The following is a 27,954-nucleotide window of genomic DNA, read 5'->3' as shown; positions in this document are numbered from 1 at the left end:
ATTGCATCGCATCGCACTATTTAGGATGCATATGAAAATTCGCTAATAACCTTATAAAACGATATAACCACCTTTGTATAGGTGACCATTACCAACATGATTTCCTACCAATAGGTATACAACAAATACAAATGTTTTATTTCGGAAATAAAATTACAGCAATAGGTATAACATTTATGCTAGCCACCACACTAGGCATAGCCAGTCCTGTAGTGGACATACATATAGTCTGTTCGAGGTACGGAAAACGGTGAAGAATATAGATATTCGAGGTACGGAAAACGGTGAAGAATATAGATAATACTCCTAAAAATCCGTGTGATACCTCATTAGATTCGTAATGATGTCTAGAAAAATGTATTCGAAGCGTGTATTAGCACACAAAAAAATAAAAAAATATAAAAAAAAAACGGAGAAAAAAGTAGATTTGTCCTATTTCCCAAATATCTCAAAAAGTATTAATATTTAAGAAACCAAAAATTCATATTATAAATAGAGGGCGGAGTACCTAAAGGTGGTGATTGACTAGTAACATTTCGGTGTAATGTATCGTTCGCGGCGATCGTGTTACATTACAGTTACATTACAGCTACGCGGCGAACGCTCGCCCTGAGCGCTCTGTTCGTTTGTGCTCCATTCTGTTTCAAAATGTCGGATATGGAGGTCGCGTGTGCTTCACTTATTGTACTAAGTTATTGCTATCTAAAATACAAGAAGAAAAAAACGAAACGATATTGGATATCTAATTTGTACCAAAGAAGGAACTATGATACGAATATAATGAATATTCTTCGAAACCAAGAGTTTACTGGACAATACAGAAACTTTATTAGAATGTCGTCTACCGATTTCGACCGACTCATTAATTTAATTGGACCGTTAGTGGGCAAGCAAGATACAAGATTGAGAAAAGCTATATCTGTTACAGATAGGCTAGCAGTTACACTACGTTTTTACGCTTCTGGAGATTCTTTTACAAGCTTGCAATATCTTTTTAAAATTTCTAGACAGAGAATAGGCTTCATAGTAAAGGAAGTCAGTGAAGCAATAGTGAAAGTATTGAAGAATTGTATAAAGGTAAGCAAACCAACATGTGCTTTAGTTATTTTTTATTTAAAAATGTAATTTGAAAATAGGAAACCAAGACTTACACATTCTATATATCTAATCAATCAAGTCGCCAAATTCTCGCAAGAACCTGGCAGTTTCTTCACTGTTCTCCGGTATTTGAGGTGAAGGTGAGGAATAATTGCGTTGGGATGAAGTGAGGGTGTGAGTATCTGGACGTTGTAATCCAGCAGTATCTTGACTGCACTCCGACATTTGAGGTGAAGGTGACGAATAATTGCGGGCTGAAGTGAGGGTGTGAGTATCTGGGCGTTGTAATCCAGCACTATCTTGACTGCAATCCGACATTTGAGGTGAAGGTGTGGAATAATTGTATTGCTGCGAAGTTGTTGTTCTTGTAGAATGAGTTTGAATTGGTCCAGGTGTAGAAAAATAGCCTTGACGAGTCGAATAACCGTAACCATAGTTGGGTTCATATTGTCCCCGATCAGCATTGAATAAAATATTTGAAATATGGTGTTGTACGTAGTTTCTGGTCTGGTTAGAGTACGATCTCAATTTGTTTGCAATGAAAGCTCCGTAGCTGTCACACTCGTCCAAACTTTTCGAACTTTTCTCGCTTGACGTCTTTTTTAAAATGTCATATGTAGAAGCCATTATTTCCTCGGGATCCATGACTGCTTTTTTCTTTTTTTTAGCGACATGAATCGGTCGCTCGGTATGTGACCCGTTGTCCAAAACTGTATCCGCGGTCGCACCACGTTGCTCGCTTTCTTCATCGGGGTTTAACTAAAAAATACATAAAAAAATATTATTATTGTTTGTTGCAGATGCCAACAACACCTGAGGAATGGCAAGGTTTAGTACAACAATATGACACATTATGGAATTTCCCCCATTGCCTGGGCTCTATGGATGGCAAACATGTAATAATACAATCACCGATGAATAGTGGAAGTGATTTTTATAATTATAAAAATTTCTTTAGCGTCGTATTATTTGCTGTAGTTGACGCTAAATACAACTTTGTATATGTAAATGCGGGATGTCAAGGAAGAATATCGGACGGCGGTGTATTTAACAACTCTGAACTTTGTCAAAGAATAAAAAATAAATCGTTAAATATTCCTGAACCCAACCCATTACCTTTGCGAACTCTAGACATCCCATACTATTTCATTAGTGACGAAGCTTTTGCCCTTTCAGAAAATGTAATGAAAGTTTACTCGGGATTCCATGCAAAAGGGTCTATAGAGAGAACATTTAATTACAGACTTAGCAGAGCGAGAAGAGTAGTGGAAAACGTATTTGGTATAGTTTCAGCAGTTTTTCGAGTGTTAAGAAAGCCTATGTTATTAGAACCAAACCACGCCTCTTCAGTAGTAATGGCAATAACGCATCTTCATAACTATCTCAGAAAAAGTGATGAATCCAGTGACATTTACACACCTTCAGGGACATTTGATCATGAAATAGAAGGAGTTGTTAGACCAGGAAATTGGAGAAACGACAGCGAACTTACAAGCCTTTTCGCTTTGGAGAGGCGACCGCGTAGAACAAGTACAACAGCGAAACAAATACGCCACGAAATTGCAGAATACTGTTCACGGGAGGGAGCTTTGAACTGGCAAGAAAGATATACTTAGAAAAACTTACCGTATCATTTGTATTTCGTGGTTTATTTCGGTCCAACACAAATAGTAATGGTTTAAATGCAAACCATGTACTAGTATAGATTTCGTCGGCACCTGAAAAATGAATAATATCATTAGGACACTTTAAAAATAAATACTATAAACAAGCGATTTGAGGCCTTTTTTTATTACCAGGGAGCGTACCTTTCATGCCGATGACATCAAATTGACGTCAGGTTGCATATAGGATGATACAATTTTTTTTGAAATTATCAATCATTCATCATGATACTTATGATGTATGTAACACATATGAATAAACGATTGATGATTAATGATTGATGACTACAATAAGACTAACTGGAATTATCCTACATATTTATATGCAACGTGACGTCAATTTGCTATCATCGGCACGAAAGGTACGCTCCCTGTTTATTACCTACCGCCCGTGGTTCGAATTTAAGTCTTGTCCTTTGCGGTAAGTGAGATTTGCCGCTACCCCGCGGCAAATCTCACTTACCGCCCTGGAGGGTGATTTTTGAGCAAGTGAGTGACTCGATATCACGTTTTTTTGTATGGAAAAAACGTGATATCGAATCACTCACTTGCTCAAAAATCGGGGCCCAGGCCCAGTGACGCGTAAAAAAACATTTTAAACTTACCTTTGCCCGTTCCAGTGCTGTTCTTTATTTTAGCCTTCTCTCTTCTTAGTGAGGCAAGTAAACTGGTAATTTTTTTCTTGGCCTCTTCAACCGTTATATTCATATCCTCGGATAATTCTACCCACGCATCGTTTTTTTTAAACTTATTGAAGTGATCTCCGTGCGTGGGGTCCCACAGTATTTCTTTATCTCTGTATTTGTCAATAAATAATAGAACTTTCTCTTTATCCCATTCCATATTTATTAAAATCCTGTTCCAAAAGCACAATCACGGAAGAAGTGCACTCGCGGCGACTTGCGAACCTGTACTGACTTGTAATGTAACACTCAAAGGGATTCGCGTAAAAACCGACAGCTGAGTGGAGCACGCGGTGCTCGCGTCGAGCGGCTCGGCTCGCTGCACTGACTGTTGTAATGCTCGGGTTGTAACACGTTACATTACACCGAAATGTTACAAGTCAGTCGCCACCTTAAGGCCTGATTCGAAACAAATTTGACAAATTCAGAGTGATTTTTCTTGGATATTTTCTAGCTTACTTTATATATACACTACGACATTATAATTATCAGAATCACAAAATTATTATACCAAAAAAATTTTTTTTTATCAATTCTAAGATGATCAAAAAAATCAAATAAACGCCGCCGTCTTTTTAATTAGGCGCCAAATTGCTGTCAAAAACTTGATAAGTATGGAAGAAACTTGCACATAACTAATTTCCAACATAACCTGTTACCTAATATTATACCAATACTGAAAGGTAATTTCATTGCAATATCCATGAAACAATGAGGATCTAGACATATCTTCAAATATCTGGCGTATCAGGAATTTCGTCGATGTGGTGTCAGTTACCGGGCATTGGTTACTTTTCGACAGAGAAATCGACACCAACATCACTAAAAGAAACGGTTCGCAGCTTTAGTTTAATAATGCGGATTTCCAATATTACTTTGATAATATTTGGAGATGATCCACGATGTTTATGAGGCAATCAGCATGCTTAAGCCAGTACCCTCGAAATCGGACCAAAAAACTTGATTCAACAAAGTCCCACAGTATTGACCTATTGAACGGTATGGAGTGGAGTGTCCAAGGAATTAGTTCGTTAAAACAACAAAAACTATATGCAATATAATATTTCAAAATAAACATTGTTCTTGATAGGACTCAAACTAAGAAACTGTCAAAAAACACTGTCGGATGTATGATGGAGGGCATACAACAAAACTAACGACAGGAGCGGGAAGAAATGGAAAATGATGAATTTACTTATAAATAACAATTTTTAAACAAATTTTCAATAAATTATGGAAAAACAAATCTTGATTCAGCTAGCTTCAGTACCATTAATAGGGTTTTCAATTAGGCAGATTGAATTCGAATCAGGCCTTAAGTAAGTATTTAGTACATACTAGACTAAGAAGTTATACCTGCCAAACGATATATTATTTTCAAGACCATTCAATTACAATTGAGGACTGGAATTATGTGTTCGAGGTCCTCCTCACAATCTACACTTAAGTGCGTATCCATGTTATAAAATGACTGGACTATGGCCACATGTTCCTGGTTTTTCGGAGTGAATCAGTTTCTTAATTTATTGAAGATGCATTTATGAGTGGAAAACGATCGCTCTACATCTACCGATGTCATGGTTGCATGTTTAAGGACTTGTTTATAATTTTCCATTGTAATCATATTCCTTAATTCGTCAGCATCTGGGTTTCTATCTAGAACCAATTCGAGTTTATTTCGCACGGTTTCACTTCCTTGGAGGCTTAAAATACTCCTAACTATATCTATTACCAGAAAACTTTCTTCTATCGGAATTTTAGTGCATTCTAATTTTTCTATCGATTCAGGTATAATTTCGTAACAATGTTTTATAAAGCTTAACTCGTTTTTTAAATTTTCGTTTTCAAACAACTTCTGGGCTTTTCTAATGGCAATAGCTTCTTTACTGTTCAATTGCATCACAACATTTTTAATCACGTCAAAATGTCTATCGTAGTAAAAACTTGCATTTAACCAGGTGCCCCAACGAGTGATAATGGGTTCCGGCGGTAAAGGCACATTCTGCGCATGGTCCCTGAAAAATCGGACGCGGTGTGGTGATTTAAAAAAAATCTTCTTGACATTAGATATTAAAGAATTGACCAATTTATGTTCAGATCTTATCTGCTCCGCGACTCTGTGTAGTCCATGAGCGAAACAAGTTACGTGTCGTACTTTAGTGTACTTTTTCTTCAAAATCTTGCCGGCAGCAAGCATGTACGCTGCGCTATCCGAAGTTGAACGAGATGACTCGGGCGACTGTGAACCGGCAGAGGCTTCCTCCGTATCTATTGTAACCGATTGCTGGCTCTCTGAACTTTAACTTAAAGTTGGATTTGATGGTGGTGTCGTTAGAGGGTGTTCTTCTGTTCACATTATAATCATCTAAAAATCGAAGCTGTTCAGCCCAAATGTAGTCAGCAGTTACTCTGCCGGAACTCGTACTGCATTTAATTTTGTTTTTTTGAAATATCCGTCTTTTACGGTTTTTCATTTTTTTTTTACTGATTAAACACAAGGCTTTTTGATCTGCGGGCGCAGAATGGTTACATTTATATTGCCTGTCACTAGGGAATGCAATACCGGGATACCAGGATCCCGCATGCAATCTGCGGGATTAATCCCGCACGTAAATTAGGCGGGATCCCGCGGGAATTGCGGGATTGAGGAGCGACGTAGTTCATGCGTGTTACTCGTAGCGCGGGCGCGCGCTTACTGCCGAAATAAGTAACAGGAATTTCTTCGCGGCGGAGCCTAGATGCATCTGCGGGGGAAGGGGGTAAGGTCAAGGACGCGGAAGGGTGGATTTCATCACTAAAAATTTCACCATACAAAAAATTTATTTTTTTAAATGTTTAATTTAACACGATTCTAGCTGTGTAAAGTAATAGAGGGCTGTATATTGAGGATATTTATGGTATTTATACAATCATTTGTGGCTTATATTTGAAGTTATCGCTTTCGGAAAATAAAAACGCAAGATGGTGATGACAACCATGGTATGGTAATGACTCTTCTATAGACGGTGATGACACTGCACGTACGGTAATGACGATTTGGGAACTAAATTATATATGTCTTAAAAACGTATTAAAAAAATATAAACTTTTTTTAATTGTAAGGATTTAGAACTTTAATAAACATTACAAATAACTTAACTTTTGAACATAAGACTAGCTTCATAAATTATTTTCAGAAAATTATAAAAAATACATTTTATTCATGTATTAAATAAATATATAACGAGTATTTGTATTGTATAATTTTAAATAATTTATATTCAGAAATGTGCAATTTATGTATGTTATTTTTTTGGGTTTTTTCAATGTTAAGTCATAGTATCAATATTGTACTCTTATTATCAGTTTAAACCCGCATCTTCTTTTATCTACTGCATAACTTGGTATTTATATCATATTAGAAAATTGCTGGCTTACCAATGAGCGTAATTGTTATGATATATTACGTTTTTATTTGATAATTTGATTCATTACCTAAGTTTGTAATGTTTGTATTTTTGTTGTTTTATAAACTAACTTTAAAAATAGTTGTAATGATTTAAATCCATATATAGTTTGTTTAATAGCTAAACATTTTTATATAATCAGTGTTTTATAAGTTGCAAGATCCCTACTTTTAATGCATGTCATAAGTTACAAAATGTTAGGTATTGGGCCGAATGGGTCGGGTGACTAACAAATGGTATAATTATTAATTGCTGTAATTATATACATCAATTAATGTAATATCATCAAAAAACATAAGGCCATCTGGATAGTGAGCCAGTACCGTAGCCTATGGTCGCTTAAAACTTAATAGATGTTGCTTGTTTAAATACAATGTTTTACACGACTAACATGCAATTACAGACTCTAAGTTGCACGATTTACATGTATTAGATTATAAAAAACAAAAAAAATATGTTCTAAGTTCTAAGTGACCTAAATTTTGCCTACTTACTCAACATATTATATAAAACCTAACCATCCCTCTAGTGTGAAAGAAATAGTTATATATTTTTTTACATTTATTCTACACTTATAAGGTAGACATTATATAGTGTTAGAAAACATAGAAAACGTTTTTCAAACGTACAGCTTAATATCATAGTGAACTATACCAAAATAACTAGAAAAGTTTCTGAGAACCGTCATCACAATACACATGAAATCATCACCGGTCGTCATTTTTTCCCGGTGATGATGGGTATGGTGTTGACGATTTGAGAGTTTCTTGTTTTTATTTCTAGAATGGGAATAATAGTAGTTAATGTCTTTGCCACACAATAAATTTTATGTAGTTTTTCCATTCATTTCGATAATTATTTCTAATATATCATTCGTAACTTCTTTAAACCAAAGCATAACGGTGATGATGCTCTGTTGTGACAAACTACGTTTTACAAATTTGTTCGTCATATTTCTTACGATTCAATGATGTGAATTTATAGTGAAATCATTTTTTGAATTTTATACTAAAGTGATAAATAGGGCAAGGACCTTTAGCGGTATTTTGTTGTTTATACACGGAGATAAGCTCACATTGACATAACCATGACGGTGTTGACGAATATTCGTGACAATATTTTTAAATATTTTTAAATGTACTTTCTCGGTGAAGGAATTATTGCATATTTATTCATGTGTTAAACAACAACATGGAAAAGATATAACTAAAAGAAAAATCGCAATCGTACGATAGGTATGCTATAATTTTCACTGCAAACAAAAAGGTTTACATTTTTCCGGTAGACGGTGATGATTTTAGACACATGAAACATTTTATATAAAAAAAACTATTAAGTTATTGGAGATGGTAATTGAAGGAACATTAAGATAATAGTTCTTAAAAACATATAAAAAAGTTGCAACTTGCACAACCCACTAGTTTTTTTTATAAAGACCGAACCATAACTTTTCGCTCGATTTTGAAATCCACCCGGAAGAATATTTCGTCCGAATTTGTCTATTTTTTTTTAGCCAGTTTGAAATTGTTATTACGGCGTTACGTAACGAATTCTTATTGTTTTAATAAGATTTTAAAGATAAACGTTTATTTACGTGAACAAGTGCTTGAAAATACTGTTAACTTTAATAGTGTAGTGTTAATTATGTCGGAGACAATATATAAAGTGTATTCTAGTACTGTTGTTGTGTGGAGCTATTTTTTGAAGGCGGAAGATTCGCAGACTGCGAAATGCAAGCTATGTAAAGCCATCATTAAGACTACGGGGCGTTCGACTAAAGGTTTGCATGTACATTTGAATTCTAAACATGGAATTAATACCAAACAAGAGAATTCGAATCATTCATCAAGGTCAAACGATACCGCCGCTTCGCAACGTTTATCGACGTCCGATTTGCTGGCTCCGGCGACGTCTGAGTCGGCTCCGGCGACTCCCGACTCTCCTGAGTCAGCTCCTGCTTCGCTCGCTCGCTTCGCTGCTTCGATCGCTTTGAAAGAAACAAAATGTGAGTGACAATTTTTTTATCGATTCAACCTTATAGTGTGGGATGTCTTTGGATAGGCCTTTCAAAATACATAGGGGTCTTTAAACATCATTTCTTGATAAAGTGAATCATTTCGGAAATAATCGTTTAGAAAGAAAAAAAAAGGCTTTTCCTTCTAACTTTTGAACCATCTGTCCAAAAAATATGAAAAAAATCGTAAAAATAGTGCTTATAAAACTCAAACAAATAAAATTAAAACAAACTTGATCAGTTAAGCCGTTTATGAGTTATCGCTAAAAGTCTTCCCTTCTTATTTTAATTAAAAGCCTGGCAACCCTTATTTGTGACCGGATTTTCGCAGGCAACCCTATACCATTGTATTTGCAATAAAATTACCATCATTTTGATGTATAATTCAAGCGTCAGACAGATGAGTGCAATTATCGATATAAAATCACCTCTTTAAACACGGCAACCACATAATAGTGACCGGAAAAAGATAGGCAACCTAGTTGATTTATATTGTACAAGTTGTATACTTTCTATTGAACCTTATTTCGATCGTCAGACAAATCGGTGAAATTTGCCGAAAAAATTATTAAAAATAGCCTTGACCATATTTCTTTAGGCAACCCTATTTATTTATGTTCTGGAACATATTTTCTTTCATATTTTCATAGTTTCATCCGTCAGACAAATTGGTGAAGGTCCCATATATGGAGGATGTCCTACTATCCATAAAATAACCTTAAAATATATTGATGAATAAGTACCTAAATATTGTATAGCACAAATATATTATGATTAGGTAATATACACGCATTCATCACGCATTTAAATAAAACACCTAAGATATCGCCTTATAGCGACGCGTGACTAGACGTGTGCGCCGCGCCGGCGCGCCGCCGGCGCCGGGCTTTTTGACCACGCCGCCGCCGCCGATAAATGATCGGCGTGAAATCGGCGTGACCTTGAGTGTTGTTAATTAGCTATTCCAAGTTGGTTTTTGGATTACAAAATGGTTTTTTTGTATTACTTATGTTACAGTTGTCAAATATACATCAATTATTAATTAAATGAAACTAAATAGCCAGTTGCAGAAACTATTTGGCACACCAATTAAAGTAACTGAGTAATCTCAAGTATTCACCGTCAACTGTTAACGAACGAATGAAGACCGCTGCTAGTGCTGCTTATAACTTGGACAGCTAGAAGAACAAACCCCTTCATTCTCAAAGAGCTCTATATTGCCACTCATCTCTTCCCAACATGCTATGGGTGAGCCCTTAGATTCTTCGGACATATTATCCAACGCATGATGTGGAGAAACACATGAATTTAAGCCGAATTAATGGCAAACGTGCTCGAGTTCGAGCATGTGTGAGATGGTCGAACGCTATGAAGAGGTCGGCTTGCAGCAGTCTGCACCGTGCAGTCCTTACGGCTTATGAACGCACGAAATGGAGACAAATTACATGTAGTCGCAAGCCTCAGCAATGAGAAAACGAGAAAGAAGATACGTCTCAGTGAGCCTGGTGCTTGTACGACAAGAAAACCATTAAAAGAAGCCATAGCAGTCCACTATAGTCCTTCCTTGCCATATCCGGCAATGGCGACCCCATCAACAATTCTTATCCGGATTATGAAAACTCGCAAAACCAAACTATGTCTTGAAAATGCGGTCACACGATGCGCAATGGAGTTGTCCAGTCGAGTTGCGGCCGTTGCGGGTGTATGTGTAGGAGGGCTTAGGTCGCGTCTTGCGGATATGACGCTTACCATCTAGGTCTTCCAGACGCTGCTGCTCAAATTGATCTACTTTCTTATGGACACTAGAACGCCATTCCGATCTTTGTAATGCAATACCCAGCTCAGCCTCCCAGCAGTCCGTCGGTATCCCAGTCGGCACGCGACGACGTGGCGTTTGATAACATCTTTATGTCGCAGATATTGGCCCCCCTGCTTCCGCTTTCCACAAGAGAGCTCCGAGTCGAAAATTGCTTTGGGCAGTCTCTTATTCTCCATACGCATGACATGGCCACACCACCTTAGATGATGATTCATGATCAGTGCTTCAATACCAGGCATCTCGAGTCATCAGTCCACTATAGTCTAGCAAATGTCAAGGATATGTGGAGTTCTATTTTGTTAAAAAACGTCATTTTAATAGGATAAGCCATGGAAAGCTTGAGAAAACGGATCGAAGGTCATTGGGACCAGGTAACCTCTTATTACAAGCCAGTTACTAGGGAAAATAAGTTATTATACCTATCCTATATTCATTTACAAACCCTATTTTACTCACAGCATATTCAAACTATACGTAGTTAACTGACCAGTAACCTGCATTGATAAAATTTTCAAGAAAAACAACAAATTAATGATTTTTCTTCAGAAACTAGAAAGTCAAGGTCACGCCGATTTCACGCCGAAAACACGCCGCCGCCGCCGATTTTTTGGCAAACGCCGCCGCCGATCATTTTTTAATCGGCGCACACGTCTACGCGTGACAAAGGCAGTCAAAGCATGTATGTAAGTATATTAATTAACATTAATAAATTCTCTGGTTGCCCTGAAAACCAGCGCCATGGCTAATTATCTTAGCCATCGGCAAATGCTGAGTGGCATCCATTTTGGTGTTAGTATGTATTAGAATTAGATGTATTTTTATGTTAAGTTTTATTTTGACATCAAACAAACTTTTTGTATAACAATAAAACCTTAATAAAGTAAGTAGCAGTATTAAAATAAAGAAGGACATCTTAATATATCACTGTCTGTGAAAGTGAACTACTCGTTACGAGTTTCTCATTCCCTACTGCACAAAGGTTAATTGGAAGAGATCGCTTCTTAGCGATAAGTCCGCCTGATGCTACCTAATACTAGTTATATTGTGCTTAATAGCTTTGTATATTTTTAGTTTACTTATTGGTGCAATAAATAATATTTTGATAGTTACAAAATACATTTGATTATTACCTATTTTATTTTTCCCTTGTTTTGGGCAGACATTTGGAAGTTAGGACCTGTAGCTGTACAATGAAGCTAAAATGTACTAGGATTGCAAAAAAAACTAAACAGTCACGGTTTCCGCTTACAAATTAAAAACAGGTAGGTAAATATAACATTCTGCCATTAACAAAAATAAAACATTTAACACTCGGGAAACAATAATGTTTATCAAGTAATTAATAATGTTTAAAATGAAACAAGAAATGCGTTTAAATGATTATACAGGGTGTCCCATAAGTGACACGACACAGTGACACTGGAGGTAGACCAGGCCAAGAGGACCCAAACCAACTTAACATGACCCCAGTAAAAGTGGCACGGTTTTCAAGTTATTGCCAAATTAAGGTTTTTCATGAATTTTGACCGTTTTTAACATTGTTAGTGCCAGTGTGCACTCGGAAAGGTCTCGAAGTTAGTTTTTTTTTATGTGTACGGCATCATGAATAGTTGATTAAGATAACAGAAGAGGTATTTTATCGATAAACATTGTAAAATGCAAAAAAATACCGGTTTAATCTTGAATTAAATTCACAGCGAAACATTAATTTCGACTTTGACCACCTGTCGTGAAAAAAAAATACTAGAAAAGTAATGAGCAAATAACGTCAAGCTATTAAGCATGTTATGCAGATTCAAAAATGGTATCATACATGTACCTTTCCGTAATAAAATAAGAATTATAATCATCTTTCGAATGCCTCATAAAAATTAGGTTAAAACTAGGAAATCTGCAATCCGTTGCTACTTAGTAAAAATAACGATTTAATGTTAAGATATCTCATTCTGGATACAGAAATAAAAAATCGCCCATTTAGTACCTATTTGCCGAATGCCTAAAAGAAAGAGATGGAAAATGCTTATCTCCCTTTTTAGGGGTATCATTGAGTTGATAAAGGTTCAAAGAAAATAAAATTCAAGTTGAAGTTTATTTGATTTATTAAAAATGTTACAGTAGATGCTCGAATTGTTTTCCCCGGGCTCGTATGCACGCTTGGCACCGTTTTGTAAAATTTCTAGTTAATTTCCTTAAATTAATTTCGGTGTTTCGTGCTGCCTGGAACACACGCTGCCGTAGTTCCTCTTGGAACCTTATTGGTTTTGAGTCCGCGTTCTCAAAAGGTCAGGAGAATGAGACAACATAACATCCACTTGCTCTATCTCGCTCTTTTTATCTCGACTTTGTCGCACGGTCGACTGCTACCTGGGAATATCCCAGGGCTTATCACTACGAAAAACAAAAGGAGTGGGGATAAGCCACGCTTGCACAACTTTGTCATCCTTATCTCTAGTAAGCATTCAGGAATGCTAAACCTAGTTCGTTACCTTGCGTTTCGTGCAACACCTGTGTTGTCTTTGCACCTCTGTTTCTGTGTTCCTAAACAAATCGACCGTGGGGACCACGACCTGGACCCCTTAGAATCGTTTAAAGTATCATTTACTAACCATCACTATTACTTCATAAGTTTCTAAAAAAATGTGGAATGATTATTGGAAATATAACACAGAAGTACAGGATAAAGGAAGATGGTACGCAGACATACAACTAGACTTACCAACAACACCGTGGTACTCGTATTAAGTATGGCTTTAAATATACAAGCAGGAAATTCATAACGTGCATAAACCGTCTGCGCGTTGCGTTTTGGTGAATCGAATTTAGTGATAACAAAGTGGTTTTAGCATATACGCTCAGGCGCCAAAGCAGATCCCGATATTGAAGATGGACGACCTAGAATAGATGTGTTTAAAATTGCATTGTCGAAGCTAGACTCTTACTTCTCATCGAAACTAAGTTTATGAACCACATTTATTCAGACATTTGAAACCAGAAATTAACGAAAAACTTAAGAAATTTTTAGTGCGACTAAGGCCACAGGCAGTCAAATGCCAATTTCATTTTGAGGACCAAATCATTGAAAAGGGTTACTCAAGCGAATTAAGAAAGAAGATCTTACGCGCAGGAGATGACATGGCTTTGTAATGGTGACAATAATGGTGGCCAATTCTTTGGAATCAGTCAATAGGCAGCTGGAAGACTCCGAGGACAAAGTGGCAAGCAAGGAAGGACTAAACAGAATAAGTACAAAGCAAAATAATAACAATGTCAAGAAATTTAAAGAACCATGCCAACATTGCCAACGAGGCGGAAGCCGTTCTCATGCGAAATGCCCAGCAATTGTTAAATAATGTTTTAGATGTAAGCGCATAGGCCACTTCCAGCAGATGCTGATGATGGGAGTTTCAACATTAAGAAATTCAAAAGTAATAAAGAATCTCAGGACATTAACCTAATGACTTCACAAGTAACAGAAGAAATACAATGTCTTCACTATTGACAATGGTGATACTATTGAATGTGAAGTTGGAGGAGTCATAATAAATATGTTGATTGATTACGGCTCCAGAAGAAATTTGATAACTGAAGAAACCTGGGTTGAAATATAAATGAAAAGAAGTAAAGTCCAGATTTATGACCAAAACAATGATATGAATATTTAAGAAACATTTGTACCTTATGGGAGTACAACTCCGATATCTCTACAAGGCACATTTAAAGCACAAATAAGAGTTAGAAATCAAACTCAAGAAGCTACCTTCTATGTTATTACTAAGGTCACAAGAGACCTACAGGCAGGCAGGCAGGGATACAGCGAAAAGTTTGGTGTCCTTAAATTAGGATAAGAAATCAACCAGAACCAACAAGAAACATTTCCTACAATAAAAAATGTCTTGATACTTTGATTGTCCCATAGACGATACTGTCCGACCTGTCGTGACATAGACGGCCACCAGCTGATGGAAGAAATTGTTGCTGCTCGTATGTTGCTGTCCACATGAACGGACTTAAACATAACGAAGCCACAAGAACTTTTAGAGTTTATAGTGCAATATGGAAATGAAAGGGTCTTCTACGTATCTCTTTACAAATACTGCTGCCTATTGCAGTATCGATTGCAAGCTGTGAGCGATCGTTCAATAAATTAAAACTAATAATCTCATATCTGAGAGCCACAATGGAACAAAGATTGGTAGATCTGGCGTTATTAAGTATAGAAAGAGAGGAAACTGAGCATATGCATATGCTCAGTTTTCTCTCTTTCACGCAACTTTTGGAGAGGATGCCAGTTGGACCACAACCAAACAGGGGCTCTTTCATTAACTGCAAGTACACATATAGTAGCGAAAAGGATGCTGAGGTTGTGGAAGCTTTCCTCTCGGCAATAAACATCTACAAACGCTCTGCAGACATAGGTGATGTGACAGCCTTAAGTGAAGTACCTCTTAAGGTTGTCTGGAAGAGATCGCTTACAGCGATAAGACCGCCTGTTGGTACCATTATTTACACTGTAAATCTGTTATTGTATTTTTCTTTGTGGTGCAATAAAGAGTATTTACTTACTTACTTACTCTTTTACTCAAAAGTGAAGCTGCAGTTTGGTGGTTGGGAGTCAAGAACGACGTGACCTCGTGGGACGATTTTGAAACACGTTTGGGTGAAAACTTCGCTCCCGTTCGAGAAGCGTACCAGATTTACCTTGAAATAACTCAAGAAAAGCAGCAAAAGGGTACCACCACCCATGCTTTCGTGAGCCGCAAGCGAATGTTGTTTTCGCAATTACCGAGTCCAGGGGTCAGCGTGAAATTGACCAGCTGGACATCATCTACGGACTACTTCGTCTGGAGATCCGGGATAAGGTCCCACGCGCGGATGTCAAAGACTTCAAGGAACTCCTGAAGGCGGCAAAAGCGGCGGAGCACGTTATTAATGAAAAGGATGCCGTTGCTAGACAGAGCGTGACAAAACCAAGCGTGACGAAGTCAAGCGAAACTCAACAGGAGCCCAGCATTACAAACAAGTGAGATGTTAAGAAAATCAAATGCAGGTACTGCCGCAATTTTGGACACTCGGCAGAAGAGTGCAGGAACCTGCGCCGAGCTAACGAGCAGAAGGAAAAGGCTGAAGGTTCTACTTCTGAGGCGGTGACCCAAGCTCCATCATCATCGGCAGCTAAGTTCAGTTAGGAGCGGAACTAAAAAATTTACGTAGATGGCGACACAAGCGACCCTGCTCTATTGCGTTTGTTAGCTCTGGCTGTCAGAAGTAATTTCGGAAATTCTCGATATTTATAGCAAAAATGTATTCATTTATGACTGTGGTGCAGTTAAAAAATGAATTGCGACAGAGAAATGCATCTGTAACTGGTAAAAAAGCTGATTTGATCGAAAGGTACGCAAAAACAATATTTGAGGTTATGAATAATAAATTAGCTTTTATATGGTTATTTGCTTTATTAATGCTACGCCTTTTGTTCTAGATTGGAAGCGTATGACCGAAACTTTAATTTTGGTGCAGACCCTGGTCCTAGTGAAGATCCTAGGTACGAGTGCCCGCCTGTGTCGTGCTTTAAGGATATTAATGCCGATTCGCCCATTCCACCTTTAGATAGGCACGAAATTCAGGCATATTTTGAAAAATTTAATGCCCAGAATAAAGGCAAAGATATGTACGAGTCTCGTTGCCTGCTAACCGCTAGATATGCTTCGGTCGGGGCGAGTACTTACTTTCAAGGGCAGTGTAAAGCCCAAATGAAGAAAGTTACTTACATAGTGAATGTAAAAGTGTCTAAAGAAGGTAATATCGAACAGGCCAACTGCGAGTGTGCTGCTGGCAGTGGTATTGAAGCTCATTGCAAGCATGTGTCTGTTTTATTATGTGCAGTGGAAGATATGTGCCGAACTAAGACCATTATGGTACATCAAGTGACAACACAAAAGGCGGGGTGCTGCTGGCCGCACGCGAGCGCTACTCAATACGTGTCCTTCATGACATTGATGGGCTTACCGCAGATATGGAGTTGTTATTTGCAACAATTACTTATAAGGATTTGAAATTTTTGTGTTGTGTCGTATATCTACCTCCAAGCTATAATGCTGAGCAGTATACGAATGTCATGACATGTATTGAAAATGCTGTATGTACCTATCCTGACTTATGTTTCTTATTGTTTGGCGATTTTAATCTAAATTCATGTTCGTCTAATGTAAAAACTGACTTTGATATTTTTTGTGACTTCTGTAAATTGACTCAGTATAATAATGTTTTTAACGACCACGGGGGCATGTTAGATCTCGTGCTGAGTGATTTAGATGGGAAACGGCTGTCGGTATATGCCTGTTCTGAAGAAATGCTAGTCCCGATGGACGCTTACCACCCACCCCTTGCGATTTTGGTGACATTTCCATGCGGCCTGCCTCCGCCGTCTGTGCCGCCGCGCCCACGCGCCACTTCTTGCCCTGACTGGAACTGGCGTAAGGCCGACTTCGAAATGCTTTATTCGGCCCTGCCCGCTATTGATTGGACCGATCTCCTAGCAGCTACTGACGTCGACTGCGCTACTGAAATCCTGTATGCCAAACTTTACTCTTGCATTAATCAATTTGTTCCTCTAAAAAGCCGCTCTAATAACCATTCTAAATACGTATACCCAAAATGGTTCACAGGGGAAATTATACGTTATATTAAATTAAAATACTTTCACTTGAAACGCTTTAGGCAGGAGGGCAAAGACTTCAACAGACATATGTTCAAATATTATAGATCACAAGTGAAATATTTAATTGATGAAGCATATAAACTTTACATTCAAAATCTACAATGCAGTATTGTTAACTGTCCGGGAAGGTTCTGGGATTATGTTAAAGACAAAAAAAGGGAACGACAACACAGTAATGAATCATTCTATGTCGATGGAAATGTGGTAAGTGGTCAGGGCGCTGCGGATGCCTTCGCTAATTATTTCAGCTCAGTATTTCAGCAGGATAGGCCGAGCCTGGACGCGGCGGCCGCGGCGCGTGGGGCATACATTTCTGGTGACTCCAGGTCAGTTTCCATTCCCTTCGTCTCTGAGTCTGATTTTAGGGCGGCTATTCGCAACCTTAAACCCCGCTCTTCGGGCGGGCCGGATGGTATCCCAGTATTTCTGGCCAAAGATTGCGCTGATACCTTGATTACACCTCTGTTGCACATATATAATCTCTCACTCAATCACTCCGCCTATCCAAATCGCTGGAAAACTTCTAGGGTGACACCGGTTCCTAAGGATGGTAACAATACAGATATAACCTCTTTTAGGCCTATAGCTGTTCTTCCTGTGTTTGGTAAAATATTTGAAATCATGCTTAACCGCCAAATAAGTCTACAGGTGGCTAATCGCTTGCATCCCAGTCAGCACGGCTTCCGTAAGTCGCGATCTACAGTCACGAATCTCGTTGCCCTCGCTGACTATGTCTGCAAAGAGATGGATGAAGGGCACCAGGTCGATGCTGCATATTTCGACTTCAGAAAGGCATTCGACCTGGTCGACAACGACGTCTTGCTGAGCAAGCTGGCGCTAGCGGGCTTCACACCAAAGCTATTAGATTTCTTTGCTAATTACATGAGTGGCAGGCAGCAGTACGTCAGGGTGGGCGGCTTCGAGTCTAATGACTACTGTACGCTGTCTGGTGTGAGTCAGGGCAGTACCCTGGGGCCCACTCTTTTTCTCCTTATGATAAATGACTTGCCGGACACAATCAGTGCTGCTAAATGTCTTCTTTTCGCTGATGACCTGAAGCTGTTCCTAGGCATTCGTAGTATTAGCGACAGCGCAGAGTTGCAAGCTGATATTGATGCTGCTGCCAGGTGGAGTGAGAGGAATCGACTTCCCTTTAACGTAAAAAAGTGTAAGGCGATCACTTTCTCGCGCAAACGTTCTGCTCTTCAAACTGGGTACAGCTTAGCGGGTTCCTCCTTGGAGAAAGTTAGCGAAATTCGAGACCTGGGTTTAATATTAGATAGTAAATTTGACTTCCATTCGCATATCAATAGTATTTGCAAGCAGGTCAGTAAAACCTTAGGATTTGTTATGAGAATATCCAAGCAATTTCACGTTGGAGTGGCTAAGGTTCTCTATAACGCATACGTGCGCAGTAAGTTGGAATATGGTGCGGTTGTCTGGGATCCATATGAGGACAAGTATTCCCTAATGCTTGAAAAAATACAACGAAAATTTGCACGTTGGTTGTATAAAAAAGCCTATGGATATTACCCTTACCTCTACCCTTCCATCTTTGTCTCGGGGATGGTTGGGCTAGACACGCTCGCATTGAGGCGGAAGTTGTTGCTTCTGGTGCACTATCTCTCAATCATTCACCACCAAGTTGATAGCCCAGAGGTGTTAGAGAAGATAGGGTTGTTGGTTCCTAGGAGGATACCGCGGGATGTGGACGGGGCGGTCGCGCCGCGTCGCCGGCCGTGTGTGTTGCTGCGGCCGTCCGCTCGCACATGTTACGCGAGGCACGCACCTACCACGCGTGCTTTATCATTTCTACATATAATGCTCACTCAACACGTTGACGCTGACATGTTCGCCGATCGTTTAGCAAACTTGTGCAAAACTGCTAGACAATTTTTAAATTTTCATACTGCATGACATTGCTGGTAACATGTATTGTAATCTGTTTTGACATTTAATTTACTTTATTTTTATTGTTTTACCCTATTTCTGATTTTAATTTCTTGTTTTCTTAGAGTGTACGTAAAATTATAATTTTAATTTGTATGACATTTTTATGTGCATGTTTTTATATTTTTGTATGTTTTTAATTGTTACTATTTTGACAATGTATCTGTTTTTCTAGCGTGTAAGTGATCTGGTCTATAACTGTAAGCTTACATTGTGTTCAATAAATAAAAAAAAAAAAAAAAAAAGCTGATGACGTTCAAAAGACCTCATAAGGTATTTTATAGGTCGCCTATTCAGGCACAAAATTTACCAATGAGCAGGCCAAGAAAACAAGCTGTAAATTTTAACCCACTCAAGAGAGAGGATATGATGGAGAATTATCAAGATTATGTCCACAATTTGGCCATCAACTTTGGGAAGTCAACAATGCCCATACTCCAAACAATTAAACCAGCGAATCCTTATGCTATCGAGTGGGATCATAGCAACTACACCAACCGTAATGAAAAAGAATTGTTGCTAGAACGGTTACTTTTAAAAAATGTGACGCCGGAGCAAATAGTGAATACAGAAAAAGCTACTAAGGTGCAGGATAAGTCAAAAGAATGGCACAACCTTCGTTGTTGCAGGGTAACTGCCAGCAACTTTCATGTAGCTTGCCATGCTACAACAGGCAAGGATCATTTGATTCAGAGAATAATGAATCCAAGGGCTATTCACACTAGAGCTATCACTCATGGTAAAATCCATGAAAGCACCGCTATAGCTAAATATGAAGAATACTTTGGATTAAAAGTAGAGAAAAGTGGACTGCACATATCTGAGGAGTTTCCGTTCCTGGCAGCTTCACCAGATGGTCTCTTAGGCGATGAGACAGTCATTGAAGTTAAATGTCCCTATGCTGCAAGATATATGCCTATAACTGCTGTCACAGTTCCATACCTTGAAAGTATTGTAGGCAAACTGCATTTGAAAAGAAACCATCCATATTTTTATCAGATACAGGGACAGCTATATTGCTCCAAAAGAAAGTATTGTAATTTAATAATATATACTTTTAAAGAAATTCAAGTCATCTTTTTGCAGCGAGATGATTGCTTCATTAATGAAATGGTTACAAAACTAGTAATTTTTTTTGAAAATCATTTAAAACCAGAAATAATAAATAAATATTATTACAGAAATTATGATTTAATAAAACCATAAAATAATATTTTTGTTTTATTTATTTTCCGTGTCAACTAAACTTAACACAATTATTTATAAAATAAAAATAAAATAAAATTTATTCAGTAAGTAGGCCACAAGGGCACTTTTACACGTCGTACTAAACAGAAAAAAAAAGAAAATGAACCTAAATCTACCACCGATTCCACCCTACACCTCTGACCCGAGAAGAACCGGCCAAGAAACTCGGCGGGACTTATTTTTTCAAAACAGTACAATGATACTTAAAGACTATATTAAGATACTTTCACTGTTCTGTGAGAAAACATATCAAACTACTTTAAGAGACAAATCACAGCTATCAACAAAGAACGCGCCAAAAAAATAAAAGAGTGAAATTAAACTGCAAAAATTTAAGTAGGTGCTTTGCTTACCGTTTGATATACTTTCTTCCCTGAACTGTGTCCTTTACCATAAATTACAAATTTAAAAAGAGATTATTCTCTTTTAGAATGAAATCAAACTTACAGAATTGTATTAAAAAAAAAAACCCTTAGAGATGTAAAAGGTCTCCAAGTGTCCTATATTCTAGATAAAAACTAAAGATAAAATTATGTATAACTAGCACCGAATGAAATGTCTCTCCACGCCAAATTAATCTCAATATATTCATAATGTGTTACTACATAAATATGGAACCACAGTAAGCTAAAACAGACCAGTCTTCACAAACAGCACCCGTTCACGAGTATGACGCGTATCTCAGCCATCGCCTCCCTCAACCTTTCTTTGGGAAAGTGGCGACCCGATCAACTTCGCCACCATAAGCAAAGACTTTTCAGCGAGCATGACATGTTCAAGCTGGCGGGCTCTATTTATAATAAAAGCTAAACACGTTTAGGCTGGTGAGACTTCACATTTTGTGCTTATTTTGTATGATTACATACATGTCGTCACAACCTAATTAATAACTATACATTACTGTCACATAGAGATGTAAAGGTTATTTGTCGTAAACCAGTTAACTACGGTGGATAGTGCATTGTTAATACTGTCGTAGTTAATTGCTTTTCTGTCTACCTTGAACAACAGAGATGTGTCATCAGCAAACAAGACTATATCATGTTTATCTTGCACAAGTTTCGGTAGATCATTAATGTAAACCAAGAACAGAAACGGGCCAAGTATTGAGCCTTGAGGCACTCCAAGTGCTACTGGGGAGCCGGCAGATTGAGTTCCATTAATAACCACTCGTTGTGTTCTATTCGATTATGCTTATTTCATTATGCTTTCTCTAAAATTACAACACATAGTACATATAAAAAATATTTTACCTGCAATTGGAATGTAACTGTGATCCAGATCACTTTTTAAAATCTTATATGTTTTAGTGAGGCCAATTAAGCGTTCAATGTGCACTCTTTTACTAGCTAGATTCCTATCTTTTAACACTGTTAAACCTGGTAACTGTGTTTTGCCCTTTAAAAAAGTAGGTATATTTACAGCAACATTTTTGTGTGCAAACATGTCCTGAATATTAAATCCCCGATCTGCTAAAATGCAGTCACCACTTTCACATTTACTAATTAAATTACTTCTCTCCACTGTTTGCCTGTCACTGACCGACCCAGCATATGCAGGAGAGCAGTATGATAACAATCCCCCCGGTGTTCCTCCAACAAGAACTTTAAGAGTATTTGCATGCTTGTAGCTACTCCATGACGCTTGTTGAGACGTTGGGTTTTTAGGTTTCTGTACATGAAATTCGGTCCCATCTAAAATCACCCTTATATTCGCATTATAATTTTTAAAATGTTCCGGCATATAATAATGTACCAAGTCTTTGCTTGGCCATGTGTCGAGTTTTATCCATAGTTGATACATGAAATTTATCCAGGTAATAAATATATTTGACACTGTTGTAGTACTTACATTAAAAAATCTGCTTAGTTCAAAAATACATTTATTTTGTCTTAATTTCATTATTGTTAAAAAGAACTGATCTTTTGTACTGAGCAAAATAACAGAACTACCATAATACTGTATTTTATGGGCCATAGGACTCAAAGTTGAGTAAACAAAAAAGAACTTCCGGTAAGACTCGAAGCCTGTATAAAATTGAATTGCTTTATCATCATTTTTGAATCTATGTATTGTTCCAAATACATGTTCCATGTCAATTTGCGTCTCTTTAGATGAGAATTTAGGATTATTTAAAATAGGTACTGTAAAATCATTTATATTCGCACTGATTTCTATTTCACTAGCAACGTCCATGAAGATTGGCACTGTACTTTCTTGATTTATTGATGTTGGAGTTACAGTTTCTTCTACGTCCATGGAGTGGGGCACCATTCTTTCTTCATTAATTGATGGTTGGTGGCTTGTTGATGGGGTCACAGTCTCTTCAAACCGTAACTTTTTCTGAGACCTCATCTCAAGTCGCTGCTGACGGGCTGTTGCACTTGCTGTATCTAATCTTGAAATGTTGAATGAAAATATTGAAGGTACAGCAGTTTTCTTCAAGAATCTCGCTTTCGGCTCGTAATCTGAAAGAAAGTTACCATTGCTTTAAAGTTTCGTTGCTTGGCTATAGATCACGAAAATCGAAAATAAATTAAGTAACTTACTTGTGTATATACTTTGTCCGTAATAGTCATCTGATGTAAAATGCATGGAACATAATCGCGATGAGTCTTTTGCTTTAAAGTTTTTGATTCTTAACGCTTTCTCCCAAGCCTTTCTACGCTTTGGGTCTTTAGGGAAAGCGTGAACGCCTTTATTTTTGCAGTCTAAAGCACTACACAGGGCCATTTTAATAAGATATTACCCAATAATTGTAATCTCACGATGTAATTAACAAAAAATGTATAGGATTTGACAGATGACAAGTTGAGGTTAAGCAGTGTCGATTGTGCGATACCTGGCGGGATAAAACGGCAGTTTTTCTCCTCGTTGCTATGGCTGCGGTGCCCCTGGCGTAGTACGAACCAACTGCCCGACGTGCCATGCAAACAAGAGTCAGCGGCCTCTACCGGAGATCGGGTTCTGCTCTGTAGACGCTGTAATCGACGCGAGGGATCGCTCAGTTGTTTTCGTCGAGATCAGTGGAGTAGTTGGTATTGGTACAGTATTTTTGGACACCTGCGCCAAATCAAGTGTCGCCTCTTACTCTCTATAATGCGAGCTGAAGAAAAAGGGATTCACATTCCGAGAATATGGAATCGGGCTGACGTTAGCTGACGGTGATCCCAAGCCTAAGATGATACTGGTCACCCAAGCGCCAGTCACAATTAATGGCCGTACAGTGGTTACGACTCTCCTGGTTTTCCCCGACTCTCGGCGAAACAAAACTCTACTAGGAGTGGGATTTATTCAGGATGCTCGAATCGAAATTAGCTTGTCACAAAGCACTTGGCACTTCCTTGATGACCCTACCCAGGTGTTCGAGCTCTACCCAGAAAGTTTTAATAACAATAACACTGCGGTCGCTGCCATAACCCCTGACCTTTCTCTGTCACCGTCGTCACTACCAGAAGGAAGCAACACTACGGCTCGCTCATGCGGTCCACTCGTCAGGATAGATGCCCCGTCACCCAAAAAGAGGCCTCATCTTGTATATCCTGAGAATCACTCCCCTATACTGGACGCCCTATATGAAGATGCGAGAATTGTGAATGAGACCTTCTGAACTACGATGAAGAATGTGACCTAAATGGTATTGCTGACACGCTTTTTCCATCAACATCAATCTCAGCATTCGATTTCACGGTGTTGGATGATTTAATGGATATAAATCAAGGCGCTTTCCCACCTAATGGAGAAAGAGGAGTAAAAGGCTTCGAGCATGTGATTGAGACAGGGGAGCCACCGCCGACGAATGCGCCTAGGGAGTCAAGCCTGCAGGAGTAACTAGAGCCAGTGGCATACCACGCACCCAGACCAGATACTAGAGATTACCAATTTATGTCTCACTTGTCGAGACGACTGCGTGGACATAGGGGGAGAGTCGTAACGCCCCTACCACTACACGCCAACAGATGGCGCTACTAGTACCGCAAGGTGCACAACCGCGGTGCAGCGCAGCCGCTGCACTATGCAACTCCACGTCTACCAATAGATGGCGACGCGATCGAGATAGATCTCGCTAATGCCGGCTACATACGTAACGATAAATCGTTGCGATGAAACTGTGCAGTCCGACTGTGCAGATAAATCGAACCGTGTGTATGACAAATCGTTGTCGATTATCGTAAAGATTTGTCATACACACGGTTCGATTTATCTGCACAGTCGGACTGCACAGTTTTATCGCAACGATTTATCGTTACGTATGTAGCCGGCATAACGGTTGTACGACGTAGAAACATGACCCTCCAACCTGGACCGAGGATTATTTGAAAAATGCAAGTAGGGACTTCGGTACCGCACGCTATATACCTTCACCTCTGTTGAAGTATCTTAGTGTCTGTGCCGTAGTAAATTTACTAGTCTAGCTCGCGCCTACCACGTTAGGTCTTGCTCGGCAAGTAAAGACTAACAGTATTGTAATAGCCCTAAGTTTGTTAATACACGCGCTAAGTACCTAACGTCAGCTCTTCGCCCTCACCTCCCCGTCCTATAATGTTAATTTTTCGGTTTAATTATATTTTATTTTTTAATAATCAAATTACAATTTTAACATATATCAAGCAGGCTTACAGTAAAATAAATTTTTATTACAGAACTCGCACGGGCGGCGGGTGTTCAAGAACAGAACACGAGAAAGGAACGGACTCCGAAATAACGACTTCGAGTTGTATCTCACGCCGATCGACTGTCGCCAGAGTGCGAGGCGTTGTACAAACACTACAAAAAAGCCAAAAAACAAGTGGACTACTTCAGACGAGCCAAGATGGCATCTAACTTGTCAAAAGAGGCTTCATTCAAACAATTAGTGGCAGGAATGAACTCTGTGGCAAGAAAATTTCTGTGGATGCAGATTAAACTCTGTACTACGAGTAAAAAAGGCAGAAGGTTTAGCCTAGAGGAAAAAGTTATTGCACTTTCAATTATGAAGCAAAGCCCAAAATGCGACAGATTCTTGCATAGAACATTCATCCTGCCATGCAAAACGACACTTAACAAGTTGTTATTAAAAGTGAACATTGAAGCTGGCATTAATATTCAAGTCTTTAATGTCATTAAACAAGAGGTACGTATGAATATAAATAAATCAAGTAAGTAAGTGTATGGCCTCCTAACCAAGTCGGTAGTCCCGGGTTCGATTCCCGGTACGGCCATCTATTTGTGTGTTTATCGCAAATATTTGTACCTGAGTCATCATCATGAATGTTTTTATTACGAAATTACCGGACCAATTAAGTTGAAATTTGGTACGCATATGTAAGTCTGTGACCCAAAGACGGATATGTAACGTCAACAAATGAATTTTAAACATAGGGGCTACTTTTGGGGGGTAAACGATAAAATTAAAAAACAAAGATTTGAAAAGTATATCGTGTTACATATCAAACGAAAGAACTCATTGTGAGAGTCTCAAATATATTTTTTTTATAAATTTACGATAAAAAGTTTAGAAGTTATTCAAGAAAATGGACAAAAAATGACCATTCCCCCCCCCTCTATCTCCGAAACTACTAGGTCTATAATTCTGAAAAAAATACACAAAATAGTCCTTTACCTAAAGATGACAGGAAAACCTATTAGAAATCTAGAGTCAAGCGTGAGTCGGAGTTAAGAACAAAAATGCGGTTAACGTTTTTTTAGGGACAGCCGCAATGGTTTAAGTGAAACGTGATGTAGACAGCAATTGCGAAGGCCCTAGGCCGATATCCACATAAGGCCGAAGGCTCGAAGGGTCCCAAAGAGGCGTGCCTTTAGCTTAAAGCGTGAGTCGGACTGAAGACAAAAAATGCGGCTAGGCTGTATCTGGCACACAGCCGCAATGGTACTTGTAGTACAGTCAACAGCAGAAGTTGCTAAGCGGGCGAGGTGTTCAAAATTACCTTGACATGCTCTTATTGTCTTAACTATAAAGTCGCGTCCAGATCATTTTAAACCACTCGCCCGCTTAGCAACTTCTGCTGCTGGCTGTACTGATTGATTAGGTTACTATTGTTACGTGTTTTAAAAAGCACTAGGTATACAGGGTGGCTAAAAAATAAACTAAGTGTATTCCCGTTGCCAACGTGCAACCCTGAAATCGCGAAGAAAAATTTGGCTGTTTCATACATTTTGGCTGGTCCGTTTTCTATGGCTACGGGAATACACTTATTTTTTGGCCGCCGTATAAGTATTATCTCTCTTTGGCCTTAGCTTTTAAAACACTTTCGGAAGTTGTAGGAAGCGCGACCCGTCGGACGCTCCGAGTTTTCAGCTCTACGCGGAGCTCGGTCTTCAGTCTTCGCACTTGGACACTTGTACTATTGTTCGGCATTTAATATTCAGAGATGTAGAGATATAAGCCATCACGCCAGAAAGCTTCATGTTACATCTGGTTTTTGTTTGACCCATTCGGGTTTTTCAAGACGTTTCACTCACTTCACGTAACCCTTGAAACGCGAGTCCGACTCGCACTTGACCAGTTTTTTTCAAAAGAGTTTTTCCAAGACACGTCAAGATTGTCTACCTTTATTCTAATGCAAAAAAAAAATGTCCCCAAATGTTTATTATTATGAATTTTAAAGGATATATTGCATAACCTCCAAATTAGCTCATAAAGTATTAGAGATTATCCACTTACATAAGACTTCAACGTGAGCATCACGGTCGTACCAATAGACTGTAGAGTCTGTGCTCGTCGATGTATGGGGCGAAATACATTCCACGACTCTTCTATTTCCGAACTTTCGACTTTATCATAAAAAAAGAGAATTTGCTGCACCGTTTCGTAACGATATTTATAACATTTTCCAGCGCACTAGGGTAAACCCTCCAGTGAATGAACACCCCCCAGTGAATGAACAAAATCACGTTTTTTGTCTAAAATAAGAAATATAGCAATTTCTTCCACTTGTCTTATTTTTTTTCTTATTAACAACTCTATTTCCTATGCGATGACAACCCATAATAAATTTATTTTCGACCAGTTAGGATGTGACTGGCGTTTGAAGTTTACGTATTTCTGGATTTGAAGTTTTGTATGGAAATCTTAGATCCCAGATAAGAACAGTGTACGTTTGGAGCAACATATGAAGTGCTTATTTAATGTTTACTTGTACAAAGTGTAGTTATTTGGTTAGATTAAGAGTTGAACCTTCTATTTATGTACACTTTGTCGGCGTATTATGCGATTAAGTCTATATTTTTTAGAGTTCCATTACTGGCTCATCAAATGTTCTGAAACCAGTAAATGAACAGTGTGTTCATTTACTGGTGTCGCGTAGATTTAGT

General features: G+C 38.4%; 6 protein-coding genes across 6 annotated transcripts in view; 3 read left to right on the top strand and 3 right to left on the bottom strand.

Moving 5' to 3' along the window:
• Positions 1–632, bottom strand: part of LOC134670986 (uncharacterized) — a 139,663-nt gene extending 139,031 nt beyond the window's left edge. Inside the window, exon 1 of the mRNA XM_063528807.1 lies at positions 509–632. The gene's annotated coding sequence lies outside the window, so the exon portion shown is untranslated. The remainder of the gene's footprint in view (positions 1–508) is intronic.
• LOC134670654 (histone-lysine N-methyltransferase SETMAR-like) overlaps positions 1–27,954 on the top strand; it is a 311,101-nt gene that overhangs the window by 104,778 nt on the left and 178,369 nt on the right. The gene's annotated exons all lie outside the window — the stretch shown is intronic.
• On the top strand, positions 516–2,726 carry LOC134670652 (uncharacterized). The gene is made up of 2 exons (XM_063528465.1): positions 516–1,077; positions 1,899–2,726. Exons 1-2 carry the CDS (start codon positions 649–651, stop codon positions 2,712–2,714), a joined length of 1,245 nt encoding a protein of 414 aa, XP_063384535.1. The 5' UTR covers positions 516–648; the 3' UTR covers positions 2,715–2,726.
• The window catches only part of LOC134670655 (uncharacterized), a 237,298-nt gene continuing 210,438 nt past the window's right edge, over positions 1,095–27,954 (bottom strand). The window contains exons 2-4 of the mRNA XM_063528469.1: positions 3,368–3,844; positions 2,725–2,816; positions 1,095–1,857 (exon numbers count right to left, since the gene is read on the bottom strand). Coding sequence (XP_063384539.1) covers positions 1,165–1,857; positions 2,725–2,816; positions 3,368–3,605 — 1,023 coding nt within the window. The 5' untranslated portion in view covers positions 3,606–3,844 and the 3' untranslated portion in view covers positions 1,095–1,164. The remainder of the gene's footprint in view (positions 1,858–2,724; positions 2,817–3,367; positions 3,845–27,954) is intronic.
• On the top strand, positions 15,919–16,777 carry LOC134670982 (uncharacterized). Its single transcript, XM_063528802.1, has 2 exons — positions 15,919–16,115; positions 16,204–16,777. Exons 1-2 carry the CDS (start codon positions 16,024–16,026, stop codon positions 16,775–16,777), a joined length of 666 nt encoding a protein of 221 aa, XP_063384872.1. The 5' UTR covers positions 15,919–16,023.
• On the bottom strand, positions 21,843–23,512 carry LOC134670981 (uncharacterized). Its single transcript, XM_063528801.1, has 3 exons — positions 23,190–23,512; positions 22,593–23,108; positions 21,843–21,853 (listed from the first exon to the last, which is right to left on the bottom strand). The coding sequence occupies exons 1-3, from the start codon at positions 23,371–23,373 to the stop codon at positions 21,843–21,845; spliced, it is 711 nt and encodes a 236-aa protein (XP_063384871.1). The 5' UTR covers positions 23,374–23,512.

Source organism: Cydia fagiglandana, chromosome 14 (assembly GCF_963556715.1).
Source record: "Cydia fagiglandana chromosome 14, ilCydFagi1.1, whole genome shotgun sequence".
Lineage (NCBI taxonomy): Eukaryota > Metazoa > Arthropoda > Insecta > Lepidoptera > Tortricidae > Cydia > Cydia fagiglandana.
This window is presented reverse-complemented; position numbering and strand designations above follow the sequence as displayed.

Excerpts from the sequence above, each read along its gene's own strand:
- LOC134670652 (XM_063528465.1), top strand. The coding sequence starts at position 649 with ATGTCGGATATGGAGGTCGCGTGTGCTTCACTTATTGTACTAAGTTAT. Across the intron at positions 1,078-1,898 it reads TATTGAAGAATTGTATAAAG|ATGCCAACAACACCTGAGGA; the intron begins GTAAGCAAACCA and ends TGTTTGTTGCAG.
- LOC134670981 (XM_063528801.1), bottom strand. The coding sequence starts at position 23,373 with ATGGCCCTGTGTAGTGCTTTAGACTGCAAAAATAAAGGCGTTCACGCT. Across the intron at positions 23,109-23,189 it reads CGGACAAAGTATATACACAA|ATTACGAGCCGAAAGCGAGA; the intron begins GTAAGTTACTTA and ends ACTTTCTTTCAG.
- LOC134670982 (XM_063528802.1), top strand. The coding sequence starts at position 16,024 with ATGTATTCATTTATGACTGTGGTGCAGTTAAAAAATGAATTGCGACAG. Across the intron at positions 16,116-16,203 it reads AAAGCTGATTTGATCGAAAG|ATTGGAAGCGTATGACCGAA; the intron begins GTACGCAAAAAC and ends CTTTTGTTCTAG.